Raw genomic sequence first — 16,680 nt, 5'->3', positions numbered from 1 at the left:
AGTCAAGCCCAATCCCAGAGTCACCCTGACACAGATCCAGTCTCAGGATGATCTCACCAGAGAAGGAGACCCCCAGAGCCTCTGAATCAGCTGAAGCACCAGTGTCGTCTGGAACTAAGCTCACAGTCTGGTGAGTGGGCTGAGCCCCGAGCAGGGGGGAGACTACAGGGGTATATGCTGGTGCTGAGGCAGAACTTGGATTTTATACCCCTGCTGAGAACCAGGAGTTAGGCTGGAGTAGTAGTGGCCCAGGTTGGGGAGGGGCACAGGCTCGTCGGAGCTAACAACCACAACACACAAAGCTAGTTGATTAGCAAGTTGGTCTGGGGTCATCTAAGGACCAGGGAACAGGCTGGGAGAGTGAAGAACCTGATTCTCCTTAAATCATACCACCTGGGACTTCTTAAGCTTGGGATACTGCAGCCTGGAAACAGTGCCCCACTTTAAGGAGCCAAAAGGCAAGTAAAAGAAAGGCAAGGTGAGCCGACATAGAAAGATGAGGACCATAGGAAGTTTCTTCAGTAACAAGGAAGACCAAGGGGCACCCTCAGAGGAAGATGTCAACATCAGGGCCCCTATATCTAAAGCTTCCAAGAAAAATATGAATTGGTCTCAGGCCATAGAGGCATTCAAAAAGGATTTTGAAGATAAAGTTAGACAGGTAAAGAAAAAAATGGAAAGAGAAATGAGGGTGATGCAGGAAAGACATGAGAAAAAAGTCAACAGCTTGAAAAGTCAAATTGGCCAAATGGAAAAGGAGGTACAAAAGCTCTCTGATGAAAATAATTGCCTGAGAATGAGGATTGAACAAATGGAAGCCAGTGACTTTTATGAGAAACCAAGACACAATATAGCAAATCCAAATGAATAAAAAAATAGAGGGCAATGTGAAATATCTTCTGGGAAAAACTGCTGACCTAGACAATAGGTCCAGGAGAGATAATTTGAAAATTATTGGTCTACCTGAAAACCATGATCAAGGAAAGAGCTTAGACACCATCTTCCAAGATATTCTCAGGGAAAATTGCCCTGAAATTCTAGAAGAAGAAGAAGCTAAAATAGAAATTGAAAGAATCCACTGATCACCTCCAGAAAGATATCCGAAAAGGAAAACTCCTAGGAATATTATAGCCAAATTCCAGAGCTCTCAGGTCAAGGAGAAAATATTACAAGCTGCCAAAAAGAAAGAATTCAAGTACTGTGGAGTCCCAGTAAGGATAGCACAAGATCTAGCAGCTTCTACATTAAAGGACTGGAGGGCATGGAATATAATATTCCAAAGGGCAAAGGAAATGGGATTACAACCAAGAATCACCTACCCAGCAAAACTCAGCATTATCTTTCAGTGGAAAAAATGGGATTTTAATGAAAAAGAAGACTTTCAGATATTTGTGATGAAAAGACCTGAACTGAATGGCAAATTTGACTTTCAAATACAAGACCCTAGAGAACCATAAAAAATTGGAGCTGGGGGACATACCTGGGATCGTGCAGTGGGTGACTGTCTTGTGTCTGAGGCCGGGTTTTGGCTGGGACCCCCCTGGGTCCAGGGGTGATGCTTTGTCTACTGTGTCACTTAGCTAGGTGATGACATCTTTAGGGTTAAATTGAGGGGTGAAGGGAATTCACTGGGGGAAGGGGAAGGACAGAGGTGAAATCCTACATGAAAGAAATAGGAAAAGGCTTATGGAGTGGGGGAAGAGATGGGAGAGGAGCAGGGCAGTAAGTGAATTTTACACTCATCAGAAAAGGCTCAGGGGCAGCTAGGTGGCGCAGTGGATAGAGCACTGGCCCTGGATTCAGGAGTACCAGAGTTCAAATCCAGTCTTGGACATTTAACACTTACTAGCTGTGTGACCCTGGGCAAGTCACTTAACCCCAATTGCCTCACTAAAAAAAAAAAAAGAAAAAGAAAAAAAAAAGAAAAGGCTCAAAGCCCTTAAACTCTTCATAGCTGCCTCAAGGAGGAACTAACACACACACCCAACTGGGTGGAGTAATCTATTTAATCTGGGCAGTAAATGAGCCTAACACTCATCAGAATTGGCTCAAAGACCTCAATCTCATTAGAATTGGCTCAAGGAGGGAATAATGTTCACACTCAATTGGGTGGAGTAATCTCTCTAACCCTGCAGGAAAATAGGAGGGGAAGGGGATAAAGAGAGAGGGGCAAAAGAAGGAAGGGCAGAGTGGGGGAGGGGACAGACAGAAGCAAATCCCTTTTGAAGAGTGATAGGATGAAAGAAGATGGATAATAGAATAAATATCATGGAGAAGGGAATAGGATGGAAGGGAAACAGTTAACAATAGTAATCATGAGAAAGAGAAAAGGGGGGAAAATTGTACCAAAAATATTTATAGCAACTCTTGGTGGAGGCTAAGAATTGAGAATCAAGGGAATGTCCATCAATTGAGGAATGATGAAAAAGCTGTGCTATATGATTGTAGTGGAATGGTCTTGTGCTACAGGAAATGACAGACAGGATGATCCTCGAAAAACCTGGAAAGACTAATGAACATCGATGTATAGTGAAGTGAGCAGAGCTGGGAGGACATTGTGCATAGTGACAGCCGTATTGTTCAATGAGCAATTGTGAATGACTTAACTACTCTCAGCAGTGCTATGATCCAAGACAATCCAAAGGAACTAATGAGGAAGCTTACTATGTACCCCTATAGAAAGAACTGATAAAAAGAACACTTGTGGATTGTACATATATAACCTGGTTGCAATCTTGTGGAAGGGGGAGGAAAAGGAGGGAGGGAGGGAGGGAGAAAAATTTGGAACTCTAAATCTTATGAAAATGAATGTTGAAAACTACCCTTACATGTAACTGGAAAATAAAAATAAATGTTTTTTGCTAAAAAAAAAAAAGTCATCTGGCCCAATGCTTAATTGTTTAGATGAGCAAACAGAGGACCAGAGTAGTTAAAGAACATCTTTAAGGAAAGATAAAAAAAACTCATATTTAGTAGGGGGAAAAAACACACAGTAGGGGCAGCTAGGTGGTTCAGTGGCTAAAGCACCAACCCTGAATTCAGGAGGACCAGAGTTCAAATCTGGCCTCAGACACTTGACACTTACTAGCTGTATGACCCTGGGCATGTCATTAACACTCATTGCCCCGCAAAAAAACAAAACAAAATAACAAACAACAACAAAACACACACAGTAGTAAGTAGCAGTACTGAAATTGGAACTTAGCTCTTCTGCCTCCAGATGCAGACTTCTTTCCATGGTACCATACTGAAGATAAGCTCCAGAGGTTCTTTCCAGTTCTACATCCATTACCCTATCATCCTCATGTCCTTTCCCATGCTAAGGTTCTGTGCTTCTGGGAACCTGACCCTCTGCCTCATTTACCATATATATGTGTGTGTGTGTGTGTGTGTGTGTGTGTGTATGTAAGGAACATTCAATACAGGGTGTCCCAAAAGTCTTAGGGCATATTTAAGCTTTAATAGCTTTAGGAATGATGAGGGTTTTTTTTTTTTTTTTGTAAAAATAAGCATATGTTGGGGGGCAGAGCCAAGATGGTGAAGGAAGGGCTGTAACTTTCAGGGTTCTGGACACGATCTGTCCACATACCTCCAAAAAATACCATAAGACAATTCTTGGAACAGCAGAACCCAGAAAAGAACAGAGTAGGTCATTTTCTAGCCCAAGATGCCTCAAAAGGGTGACAGGGAAGGTCTGTTGTACCTGGGTGAGAGAGGAGCACAGAGCAAGCAGACCGCACCTCCAGAGCCTCAGAATCATCAGCGTCAGTGGCTACTTCTGAAACTTGGCTCACAGACCAGTGAGGGGGTCCAGCAGTTGGCTGGGGGGAGATAGCAGGGGTCTCTGCTGGAGATAAGGTGGAGCACTGTTGTGTTGCTCAGGGGCACAGTCACACCAAGCTTGTGACCACAGAGAATCAGATTTCTGCTTCCAGGTTAAAGAGCAAGCAGGCTGTAGTTGCTTACAGGCCAGGCAGGCTGAAAAGCAGCCTAATTGTACTTCCTATAGTTTGGGTCAGTGCATCCTAGAAGCAGCACTACATGTTAAGAAGGAGTTAAAAACCAAGAGGACCATAGAAAGTTTCTTTAGTGACAAGGAAGATCAAGGTGCACCCTCATAAAAGGATAGCAATATCAGGGTTCCTACATCGAAAGCTTCCAAGGAAAATATGAATTGGTCTCAGGCCATGGAAGCACTCAAAAACGACTTTGAAGATAAAGTAAGAGAGGTAGAAGAAAAAATGGAAAGAGAAATGAAAGTGATGCAGGAGGTTCATGAAAAAAAAGTCAACATCTTGAAAAGTCAAATTGGCCAAATGGAAAAGGAGTCTAAAAAGCTCACTAAAGAAAATCACTGCTTAAAAATTAGGATAGAGCAAATAGAAGCTAATGACTTTATGAGAAATCAAGACACAATAAAACAAATTCAAATGAATAAAAGAATAGAGGGCAATATGAAATATCTCCTTGGAAAAAAAGTTGACCTGGAAAATAGATCTAGGAGAGATAATTTTTTTAAGTGAGGCAATTGGGGTTAAGTGACTTGCCCAGGGTCACACAGCTGGTAAGTGTCAAGTGTCTGAGGTCAGACTTGAACTCAGGTCCTCCTGGATCCAGGGCTGGTGCTTTATCCACTGCACCACCTAGCTGCCCCTAGAAGGTGATACTTCTAACTCATAATAACTTTCTCAGTATTGGGACAGCTGAAAGGAATATACTTAGAGGGCACAGGTGTAAATTGAATATGAAGGGATGATATCTGTAAAGCATTTTTTTTTGTTTATCCTTTTTTGTGGGGCAGGCATGGTGGGGTGGCTTATTTCTGGGGCTGGATTTGGGCTTGGGGCCTCCTGGGTCCAGGCCTGGTGCTTTGTCCACTGTGTCACCTAGCTGACCCATGATGACATCTTTAAAATAAAGTTAAGGGGTGAGAAGAATGCACTAGAAGAAAGGGAAAGGGAGAAGTGGAATGGGGTAAAGTAGCTCACATACAAGAAACAAGAAAAAGCTTATGGAGTAGAGGGGAAGATGGGGAAAGAGCAGGGAAGCCTTACTCTCATAAGAATTGGCTCAAAGAGGGAATAATATACACACTCAAGTGGGTATAGCAATATACCTTGCCCTGCAGGAAAGGGGAAGGGAAGGGGATAAGGGGGAAGAGGTGAAGGAAGGAGAGGTGAAGGGGGAGAGGCAGTAAAAATCAAAACACTTTTGAGGAGGGATAGGGTGAAAGAAGATAGAAAATAGAGTAAAAATCAAGGGGAGGGAATAGGATGGAGGGTAATACAGTTAGCAATAGTAACTGTGAAAGAAATGATGAACAGGATACTATCAGAAGGACTTATAAAAATGAAGTACATCTATAGAGAAAGAACTGATGGTATCTGAATGCAGATTGAAGTATATTTTTTTCTGTTAGTTCTTCTTTCTAAAGTTATTTTGTCTCTTTTCTTTCACAACCTGACTAATGTGGAGATGTTTTGCATGACTGAACATATATAACATATTGATTTGGAGCACAAAGTTTTAAAAAATCAATGTGAAAAAAATTTGTTTTTATGTGTAACTTGGGGAAAATTCTAAATAAATTAACTTCACTTTTAAAAAGCATATCTTGTGAGGTTCAATAGAATGCTAAAGGAAAATATACTAGGGTTTGCTTTTGTAAAATTCCCATTTTTCCCTATTGATTAGGAAAAGGGAGAAGGGTTCAAAATATCATATAACTATAGATTCTAAGTACCTCAGTTGGTAGAAGGCTGCTTCTGGAGTTAGGAACACGTGAGTTCAAATCCAGCTTCAAGCTTTAACTAGCTGTGTGAAGTTGGGCAAATAACAATAATAATAGCACATACCTCACAGGGTTGTGAGGATAAATATGAGAAAATATTTGTAAAGCACTTAGGATGATACCTGGCACATAGTAGGTACTGTGTAAATAAATGCAAGCTATTGAGAGAAGCTAGGTGACACAGTAGAGAGAGCACTGGGCTTGAAATAAAGAAGACGTCAGTTCAAATCTGGCTTCAGAGACTAACTTAGCTCTGTAACACTAGGTAAGTCACTTACCTTCTTTTTGCCTCAGTTTCCCCATCTCTATATTAGGTATGATAACAATAACCCCTACTTCCCAGGGTCATTTTGAGGATCAAATGAGATAAAAAAAATTGTGAAATGCATAGTAAGTGCCATATAAAGGTTAGCTATTATTATATTTAGGCTTTAGAAGGCATCTTGTTCAGCTGTACAGATAAGAAACTGAAGTCAAATGATTTGTCCACCAGATAGTCAGCATCAGGGCTGGGATCTGAAGCCAGGTTTTCTCATGTTATCTTCATTTTATTCTCATTTTATCTTTATTTTATTCTAAGTCTAGCCTATTTTAGGAAATCACATTTTTAAAGGTCTTCCCAATATCCCATGCAAAATTTCAGATTGTCAGCTTCCCTATGGACCAGCCCACCTAAGCCTGAAATTCCCACAGTTCACTGCACAGTGATAGCTGGCATTTTTAGTATTTTGTTTGTGCATTAGGAAGAAAAATCAAACTGACTTTGAGGTATGTTTGTGGGCTAAGATGACCCAAGGGCCAAAAAGAATCATTTTTTAAATAAAAGTTAATAAATGGCTTTCCAGAATTTAATTTATTCTAATAGCTAAAGGGCTTAGTTCTTAATCCATGTATTACCACTGACTTGAATTTTGAATAAAGAAAAAGAATTAACTTTTTGTGCTTGATTTTTCCCACTTCCAAAGTAACTTTTCCATCTCCAAGTTATCATCGACACATCTTAGTACGGTTGTAGTAGTGACCAACAAGTTAATATTTATTTTTTTAAAATAACCTTTTAGCTCCTTGGAAAAATAAGTTCTGTTATTTTAACCTGGAAAAATTTTTGAAAGCTCTCTGCTAAAAAAAAATCAACACCCCTAAAGCAGGACAGGTAGCAAAAATAACACTAAGAATGTTGAAAAAAGAATCTTGTTCTGATTGTGGCTCGATAAGCCCATGCCCCAAGAGTGGTATATCTTTGCTTCTAGTTTTTCTTCTATTTTTTTTTTGGTTTTGCTTTATTCATTAAAGGAGAGGGAACATCATGCCCTGATTAAGTAATACAGTGTAAGTAAACATAAAGGACTTATTTTTTGGTGACTTTTGCCTTTCACCCTTTGACTTTATGCTACTCCCTGTCCTGGTCTTGCTGGAAGGAACTGGTCCAGTAGCTGAGTGTGTCATCATGGAGAGACTCACATGGCCAGAGCCCTCCCAACCAGGCCTTTGTTCATCCAAAAATGATCCCAGAGGCCTTTGGCTGACTAATGGGAACACTTAGTAACAGTGCCTTATTTATATGGAAAATAGGAGAGGGAGCAAGCAGAGAGATGTCTCATCAGCCCTCCTCTTGTCTACAGGAGGCATCATTTTACTGTAAACGTACAAAGTTCCCTGTTTCTAAAATTGCTCATCAGTAACCCAGAGTTTTGTATTTAATTCAGTTATACACACATACACAGAGTGTATTGTGTATGTATGTATATATATATATAAGTATATATATATATATATGTATGTATTTATGTGGAAGTGTTGTTGTACATGTGTGTATGAATATGTATATATGCATTTGCTGATTCAGTCTATTCAATTGAGCCAGTACTTGGCACTGGAAATGTTAAAAGAATCACTGAGTAATTTTATCAAATTTTGTAGAGGTGCTAAGAGATCCTAGGATGAAAAGTTTATATAAAGCATAGCCCTTACAAAATTATTCATTCCTGCATCCATTCATTCAACAATCACTTTTGAATCATCTACTATGTGTAAGATTTTGTGTTAAATGGGGGTGGAGAGGAGGGATCAGAGATACAAAAATAAACATTTAAAAACCAACCTAGGGGGGCAGCTAGGTGGTGCAGTGGATAAAGCACCGGCCCTGGATTCAGGAGTACCTGAGTTCAAATCTGGCCTCGGACACTTGACACTTAACTAGCTGTGTGACCCTGGGCAAGTCACTTGCCCAGGAAATGAAAGGGAAAGGAAATGAAAGAAAGGAAATGAAAAAATAAGGAAAGGAAAAGAAAAGAGGAATTATGACTATAAAGCAGTGAGACCAGTTGTGTCTCTCCCATAAGCTGACTATGAAGAAACCTCCCCAAAGGTTCTGAGTAGTAGTGGTAGCCTTGAGCAGATTTAGCTTCCCAGGGTGATAATGTTAAATGAACCCATTCCACTAAAAATGTCAGTTCTGATGTTTGTTTAAAAATAAATAAACAATGTCATCTCCTTACTTTATCTTCACCTCTCAGAGATTATATAGCATGCCCCCATTTATCATATTCCTGTTGCTTAAAGCAGAGGAATCAGACTTGCTGGCTGCAAAGCCCCCAACTGCTGCCTCAACCAGTTTAAAATATAACTGGGAAATGTTTGAGAAAATAAATTAAAATACAATATAATAAAGATTCTATTAATATGTGGTCTTCTAGGTCAATAGGCAGCCCACAGCATTTTCTCTTTGTCTTTGACTCCACTGGAATGATGTATTTATTAAATGAGGAGACCTTTCTTAAATTTTAGTCATTCTTACATGCAGCCTAAAAATCTCATTTAGATTCAGGTAATTTGGAGATAAAGAAGTGTGTTGCAGTAAATTAGTAGTCAGTGGACATGGGTTCAAATTCTATCTCTTCTACTTAATAAGATCATAGATTCAGAGGTGGGAAGAACCCTGGGGATTGTCTTGCCTACCCCCTCTCATTTTACAGATGAAGAAACTGAGAGCTGAAGAAGTTAAAATTATTTGCCTATGGTCACTCAAGTGGTAAGTAGCAAAGTCAGGGTTCAAACCCAGGTTTTCCTGACTCCGAGTCCCATATTGTCATCCACTTAGCTACCTCATGTGGATAGCACTCTTTGTATTCTCCCTACCAGTCTTTGAGTGAACTCCAGAAACTGTGAGAATGACTGATCTGAAATAGGTCATGCTGAAAAGTGCATCTGTGTTATCTTATATAACCATCAAATTGTTGCTAACGAGGTGGGAAATAATATTTGAGGTAATGTTTGCAAAGCACTTGTATTCATGTTCCATTTGGCAGCTAGAGGGTCCCCCACACTCACCTCAGAGGCTGGAGTTAGACCCACCAGAGTTCAAATCCTGCCTCAAACACTTACTAGCTATTTGATCCTGGGCAAATCATTTAACCTCTTATCTGTCTCAGTTTCCTCATGTGCAAAATGGGAATAATAATAGCACCAACCTCCCAGGGTTGTTGTGAGGCTAAAATAATATAATATCTGTAAATCACAGTGCCTGGCACATACAGAGTGCTTAATGAATGCATGTTCCTTTGCCCCTCCCCATGATGACCAAGTGAGTTAAACATTCTAGGTATTATTTCCATCTTTATAGATGAAGAAACTGAGGTTAAGAAAGACTGCTTGGGGGCAGCTAGGTGGTGCAGTGGATAAAGCACCAGCCCTGGATTCAGGAGTACCTGAGTTCAAATCCGGCCTCGGACACTTGACACTTAACTAGCTATGTGACCCTGGGCAAGTCACTTAACCCCCACTGCCCTGAAAAAAAAAAAAGAAAAAAGAAAAAAGAAAGATTGCTTAACGTTCACTAAGTCACAGAGCTCACATCTGAGATGGGATTCAAACTCAGATCTTCTGGACTGTCATTCCAGCACTCAGTCCACTAAACCATCAGACTAGAAAATAACTATGGAAAAATATAATCTGACTATCAAAGAATTCAACCCATCAATTCATTGTTTTACAGGGCTACTATAAACGGACCCCAGACTACCTTCAGATTAGGGAATGGAAGAGGAGAGGATGCTTTCCTGTCCCCATGGTTCACTCCACCTTCCTCATTGACCTCAGGAAAGACGCCTCACACAAGCTGATGTTTTTTCCTCCGCACCAAGATTATTCCTGGACTTTTGATGACATCATTGTCTTTGCCTTCTCCAGTAGGCAAGCAGGTATGGTGTGATGGTGTGATGGTGTGATGGTGTGATGGTGTGTGTGTGTGTGTGTGTGTGTGTGTGTGTGTGTGTGTGTGTGTGTGTGTGTGTTTGGACCCCTGCCTCTGTGGGAGGATTGCACAATTTGGTTCAATAAAATTCAAGAAATTTTAATAAGCACCTAAAGAGTGCAGAGAAGAGATGTTAAATGAGGCAATATAATATTAAATTGTAACAGAAAACATCTAACAAAATAAATAAAACACAATAAAACATAGATTATATTACATTTTAAAACTAAGTTAATATGCAGACTGCTGAATAGGCAAACCCTTCCTCATTGAGCATGCTATCCACAGAACTCAAAGGCTTTGCTCTTCAAGTAAGATGCTCTGCATGTGGGGATTTTAAAAATTGTAAAATCTGCAAGAAAAAAAAAACTACTGAGGCAGAGCTCTGAGCCAACGGCACTTTATTTAAAGTGTCCATGATCCCCTCTAATGATGTGCACCTCAGCTCTTCCTCATGATGCTCCCTTCCTCCTAGGCCTTGGTCTTATAATGCTTGATATATATAGACAATATAGGTGACTGTCTCTGCCTTCAAGGTTCTTACATTCTAATGACTCAGAATTCTAGAGGGCTCCATGACCATTTTCTCCTTCTAATACTATAGTCCCAGATGCTGAAAATAAAGCAAAGGTAGTTTAAATAGCTAAAGTGATTTATCCAGGAGAGACAGGGTAACAACTTAATTATGTCTCCTTCCCCTTCTTCATGTCATGAGGGTTTTGAAGAGTTGGATTCACATCTGAATCCCCTGGATGCATCCGTTCCTGCAAAGCCCCAAAGTCAGAGGGCTGGAAAAATTCTCAGAAAGAAAGGGAAGCTGACAGTGATTTGCGGGTCAGGTCAGATTAGTTAATTAAAACAGGGTCCAGACCCATTAAGGGAGGTGAATAAAGGTCTTTTTTCTCCTCTCCACCCTCCCTCCTATCTGTTAATTCCGCTTGACAGCTTCATGAGATTTGGCAGGCAGTGCAGCTGACTGGAGGAAATTTCATCCAGGTCAAATAAAGGCGTCACTAGGTAGATAATTCTTGTATTGTATCAATTAAAAAACAAATCATAGGTTTGTCCATGCAGACTCATGCTTAGCTGGCATGTCCTTTTAGCTAAACTATTTTTTGTTGAAATGGGACCTGGCAAGGCATGGAACAGCTTCTGATTCCTGTTTCCATTCTGCATTTGAAACTGTCTGCTTTCAAGTGGATGGCCCCAGGGCTTACTTCAGGAGATGGGCAGGGGAAGGAACTTGCTGAATACAAGGGACTCTGTGATGTGTTTGTGATACTGACATATTGCCGGTTGTCAGTCAGACTAAAAAGACGGGATTTCTTTTCCCACCCTTTGAACCTGACATGAAATGTTTATGTCTACGTAGGTTGGCTTCAAACTCATGGTTGTCAAGAGACAAAAATATGACCCTGGAAAGTCAGAGCATTTTAACTTTCCCTTTATCTTTTCCATTTAATCATAGAACTAAATTGCTCCCTCTTCCTCTCTTGGCAATGTCTACATTTATCTTTCATAACCTCACTACCCTTATAGGTCTTTTCTGTCTGCTTTCATATCAAATAAGGATTTCATCCCTAATTTTTTCCTTATTTCCTTTCAGTTGGTTTAGTGTTCATTTCTGCTCTTGGGAACTATAATCCCTTCCCTTCCTTTTGATTCTTTCCTTACCTTTACTTTTCATTGTACTTTGTGCCAGCAAAGGATTTTTTCTTTCAGAGAAAAAATGTTCAATTTCCTCTGAGCTAGAAGAGGAATGGTCCGATATCTGTGAGCTTCCAAATGGTGGGGGTCACTTTAAATAAAGGGAAAGTCTGATGTCTCCTAAGCCATGGTGCATGGCTTTTTGTTCTCGACAGGTGGTGGGCTTAAAAAAATTAAACATGCTATTTAGAACATAATCTTGAATATCAGTATCACCACTTGAACATTCTTAGTCATTTGGATTAATTTGAAGTTTTAAAGTATCATAACAACTTTTCATCCATTCCCTATTAGTATCCATCAAGACTCTTTGGATATTCGTTTTTTCTTACTTTTCCTATTGTATGGACATAATTATCCTGTACTATATTCTTATTCTGATTTTTGCCACACGTTGCATTTCCTACTACGGGTCTTTGCAAATTTCTTTACATTCTTAATACTCGTTGGTATTAATGACTTTATGATATGCCATTACATCGATGTATATAATTTAGTTAGGCATTTCCTTATTGCTAGACTTTTTAAGGAGCTTCCTGGGTTTTCCAATTACATGTAATGCTGATATGAATTTTTGTTTTGTTTAGTTTTTAAGCTATCTGTTGCTAAGCTTTAACAAAAAACTACCCTTGCCAACAGCTCACCTTCTTCAGTCATGGAACCTGTCCCTCCTCCCATTGCCTGTGTAGAACGCCTCCAAAAGAATGTGTTTTCTGATCGGGGTTACTTTTTTAATGTTGCATAAATAATCATTAAACAATTTGTAAAAAAAAATACTTCTGCATCATGTATCATCTAACAAAAACAAAACAAAACAAAGGATGGATTGAGGTGTCAGAAATGCAGTTTGTGATCCATTGGAAAGATACAAAAAACTTGGCAGGGGGAGGGGTTCAACCTGCGAACCAGGGACACTCATCAGTGTTTCTTATTCTTTGAACCTCAGGTATTCAGATGTATCTCTGCAATAGAGAACACTATGGTTACCTTCCCATCCCACTGAAGCCACACCAGACACTGGAAGAGGACATGGAGAACCTCATTCATGTGCAAATAGAAGCGATGAGTAAGTAAGACTAGGATACCTATAGGACAGGGTCCAGTTTTGCAGTATCTGGTTGTCAATTTTAATGGCAAAGAAAAAGTGATCACTTCAGTTTCTCCTCTTTCTGTTTCATGATAAAAAGTCCTGACTCCAAATCCATAGGTCAAATTGCAGTAGAAAGGGGGCTCCCTCTAGAATTGGAGATATGAATTCAAATCCTGGCCCTTCCACCTGTGCAACCTTGGGCAAGTCACTCCATGTCTGAGCCTCTGTTTCCTAATCTACAAAGTAAAGGGATTGGGCTAGGGCCCTCCCACCTAAATTTGAATCCTTCCAAATCTAGAATCCTTCCTTCATTGGACACTAGCAGCGAATATAGGTCTGCCTTAGCTATAGAGATGAATGGACAAACTCACTTAATTTGAGTTTGTTTTTCTTGCTTTTGTTTTTTAAAACAAGAAGTAGAATCACAAATTTAGAGCAAGGAAGGACTTTCGAGATTTTACAGACCAGTGTCCTCATTTCACAAATTAGAAAAACAGGGCCCAGAGAAGCTTAAATGACTTCACTGTGGTCATACAAGGAGAAAATAACAAAGCAGAGGTTCCAGTGCTTATCATTCAACTACGGATCTGGTAGTTTTCCCACTGTTCACAGGTCTCCATCCCTCAGGACTGGCCACTCACTTAACTCTCTCTACTTGTCTCCCGACATTTGTTTGTTGTTGTTGTTCAGTTGTTTCAGTTGTGTCCGACTCTTTGTGACTCCACATAGGGTTTTCTTGGCAAAGATACTGGAATGGTTTGCCATTTTATTCTCCAACTTATTTTTCAGATGAGGGAACTGAGGGCAAACAGGGTGAAGTGACTTGCTCAGGGTCACACAGTAAGTAGCTGAGGCTGGATTTGACCTCAGAAAGATGAGTCTTCCTGACTCCAGGCCCAGCACTCTATTCATTGTACCACCTAGCTGCCTCGACATTTGTTTAGGGAGTCCTTATTCATCTGGGTCTGAGATTGGTTCTTTTTTTGCTTTTTTTTTTTTGTAATGGACCCTCAGATATGTACACTTCCCTTTTAGTCATTTGTAAGTGAAAACTCCATTGTCTTCAGGGTAGGTATGGGAGAAGAGCCTCCAAATTAAATTTCTCTGAACTTCCACAAGATTTTGGATTTACAGTGATTTATTCAGCTGAACCATCTGTCTCTGAATCAGATCAATCTGAAATACAGCCTGCCAGTACAGAATCCTAAACTACAGATCTCCTGGGTAAATAGTGAAGGGCTTAAGTCAATCTCTCTTTGACTTTAATTAAAATTGCAAACAGAAGAATGGGTGTTCCTGTATTTAGGTTGAGGTGCCAGGAAGAAGGCAAATTCTATTTAACATGGTTTGGGAATTCCAGAAAATCTAGGCAGCTCAGCTTTCATCATTAACTGTGTTGCTTCTCCATTCATTAAAATAAACAAACAAATGAACGAAGAAAAAAAAGAATGATTGAATGGATGGATGGATGATGGATGAATGAATGGATGAATGAATGAATGAATAAATAAGTGGTAGATAAATGGACGAATGAATGAACAAATAGATGAACGAACAAAAAATGAATGAACAAATAAAAACAGACAAATAAATAAATAGATGGATAAATGAATGAATGAATAAATAAATAAGTGAGCAAATGAATGAATGAGTATTTAAGCACTCAATATGTGCAAGGTGCTAAGGATTCAGACAAAAATGAGGGCCTTTGCCCTAAAAATCTTTACAACCAATAAGGGGCAGCAGAGAGCAGAGCATGTGTTTAGCTAAGTAAATAATAAAGTATTTTCAGGTCTGGAGCACTGACACCTAGGGCATCAGGACAGACCTCCTGGAGGAGGTGGCCCTTGTGTAAAGAGAGCTAGTGATGCTAAGAGGGAGCAGAGAGGAAAGAAAGCATTCTGGGCATGGGGTCAGGGGCAGGGTGACTGTGCAGACCCAGCAAAAACACAGTCCAAAGATGCAGGCAAATTTAACTGCAACATTTAGGTGAGGAGTAATAATATTAAATCAACCTAGAAAGACAGGTTGGAACTTGATGGGGAAGTAACTCCAGTTCATGCCATATGAGAAGTGGCTGAAGGAACCAGGACATGGAGCAATGTAATGGGGAATAAGGATTCTACATCTTCTCTTTGGCCCCAGAGGGCAGAAGGAAAAACAACTGGGCATAAGTGCAAAGATGCATATTGAGGCTCGATTTTGGGGAAAAGTTTTAACAATTAGATCCATCCACAAGGAGGAAGGGACTCCAGAGGTGGGGAATGTCCTCTTGCTGGAGGTCCTCGATATTGCAGAGGGCATGGTCTCTTCTAATTCTGAGGCTCTGTGACTTCTGTGCTTTGCTCATATCCCCACATAATATATGCTTTGGAAATGCCTTTGAATGGAGCTGAAGCCCAATACCGATATTTCTACAGGGTGAAGAAGAAGCAATTCAGGGCACATCATAGATGCTTAGAAAATCCTGACTGGCAGATCAATTATTCAAAACCTAACTTAGCTCAGCATTTGACTCCACAATCTGACTCCTGCTTGCTTTTTCCAGCTTTGTTATATTCCAGTAGTGTATATTACTCCCCTTTAGAAATTATATGCTTCAGCTAAAAGAGACTACTAGCTGTCCCTTGGAGAAACCAATACTATATCTATGCATTCACAATATCCCACCCCTACTCCTCCTCATTGATTGAATGAATTCTACCCTCATCTCCATATCTTAGAATTCTTGTCTTTCTTCTAGGCAGGACCCAAATGGTACTTCCTTTCTATAACTTAGCTTCTTAAACTATGTGTTCTGACCCCATATGAGGTCAAGTCACTGAGTGTGGGAGTCGCAAAACAATTGGCAACAGTAAAAGGTTATGAGGTTGCATAAAAATTTCTCAGACGAAAAGGGGTTGTGAGTGTAAAAGGTTTAAGGATCCCTGCTCAATACCATCTTCTCTGATCAAGCCCCTTCCTTATCCCATTTGTTAATGTGCCCTCTTTCTTCAATTTTCCTTATACAGAACATTTCAAAAGTTTTAGTTCAGGTTTAAGCTATTAAAACAAAATTGCACTAAGACTTTTGGGACACCTCATACTATACCTATCTATGTATATAGTATATCTGCCCAGTAGAAAATAAGTTCTTGGGGTAGCTAGGTGGTGCAGTGGGTAGAGCACTGGCCCTGGAGTCAGGAGAACCTGAGTTCAAATCTGGCCTCAGACACTTAACACTTACTAGCTGTGTGACCCTGGGCAAGTCACTTAACCCCAATTGCCTCACCAAAAAAAAAAAAAGAAAAGAAAAGAAGCTCTCGAAGGGCAGAGATTCTTTTGTTTTGGTGCCCCCAGTGCTGATGACAGTGACTTACACAAAGTAGATACTTAATGATCATTTGATAGATTCAGGTACACTCAAGGTTTGTAGTTTTGTCATTTATCATTTGATTTTTAAGGAATAGGAAAAATAAGAATGATTGGGGGAAATGTGAGAAGTGTGATTTTATGTTAATGGCACCCTTCCTAGGAATGCATTTAAAATATCAGGGAGGGAGGTACCTCCTTTGGGGTGTCCTTAGAATCTTAAGAGAGAGATGTAGCCTTGCCATGGGAGAGAAGGAACTCACAAATGTGAGCATGAGTTGGCTAAAATTCCTTCGAGTTTGTGAAAGTGATATCCTTTTACACCCCCACCTCAATTGAACCCTCTTTTGTGACAAATAACTAGAGTCAAACAAAATAACACGCTGGCTATGGTCAGATTTTCCCAAGGCTTTGTTTTCACCCTAGTCGTGGTCCACTTACTGTGTAGTTCTATTATTATTATTTGTTAGTTTTCATAAAACCATTTAT

At 40.0% G+C, this 16,680-nt stretch overlaps 1 protein-coding gene across 2 annotated transcripts in view; it reads left to right on the top strand.

Moving 5' to 3' along the window:
• Window positions 1-16,680, top strand: part of COLGALT2 (collagen beta(1-O)galactosyltransferase 2) — a 138,999-nt gene that overhangs the window by 91,473 nt on the left and 30,846 nt on the right. For both annotated transcript variants that reach the window (XM_043964814.1, XM_043964813.1), the window contains 2 exons: window positions 9,786-9,990; window positions 12,697-12,816. In XM_043964814.1, the coding sequence (XP_043820749.1) occupies window positions 9,786-9,990; window positions 12,697-12,816 (325 nt within the window). The remainder of the gene's footprint in view (window positions 1-9,785; window positions 9,991-12,696; window positions 12,817-16,680) is intronic.

Source organism: Dromiciops gliroides, chromosome 4 (genome assembly GCF_019393635.1).
Source record: "Dromiciops gliroides isolate mDroGli1 chromosome 4, mDroGli1.pri, whole genome shotgun sequence".
Classification (NCBI taxonomy): Eukaryota; Metazoa; Chordata; class Mammalia; order Microbiotheria; family Microbiotheriidae; genus Dromiciops; species Dromiciops gliroides.
Note: the sequence above shows the minus strand (reverse complement) of the source record. Positions and strands in the feature narration are given on the sequence as shown.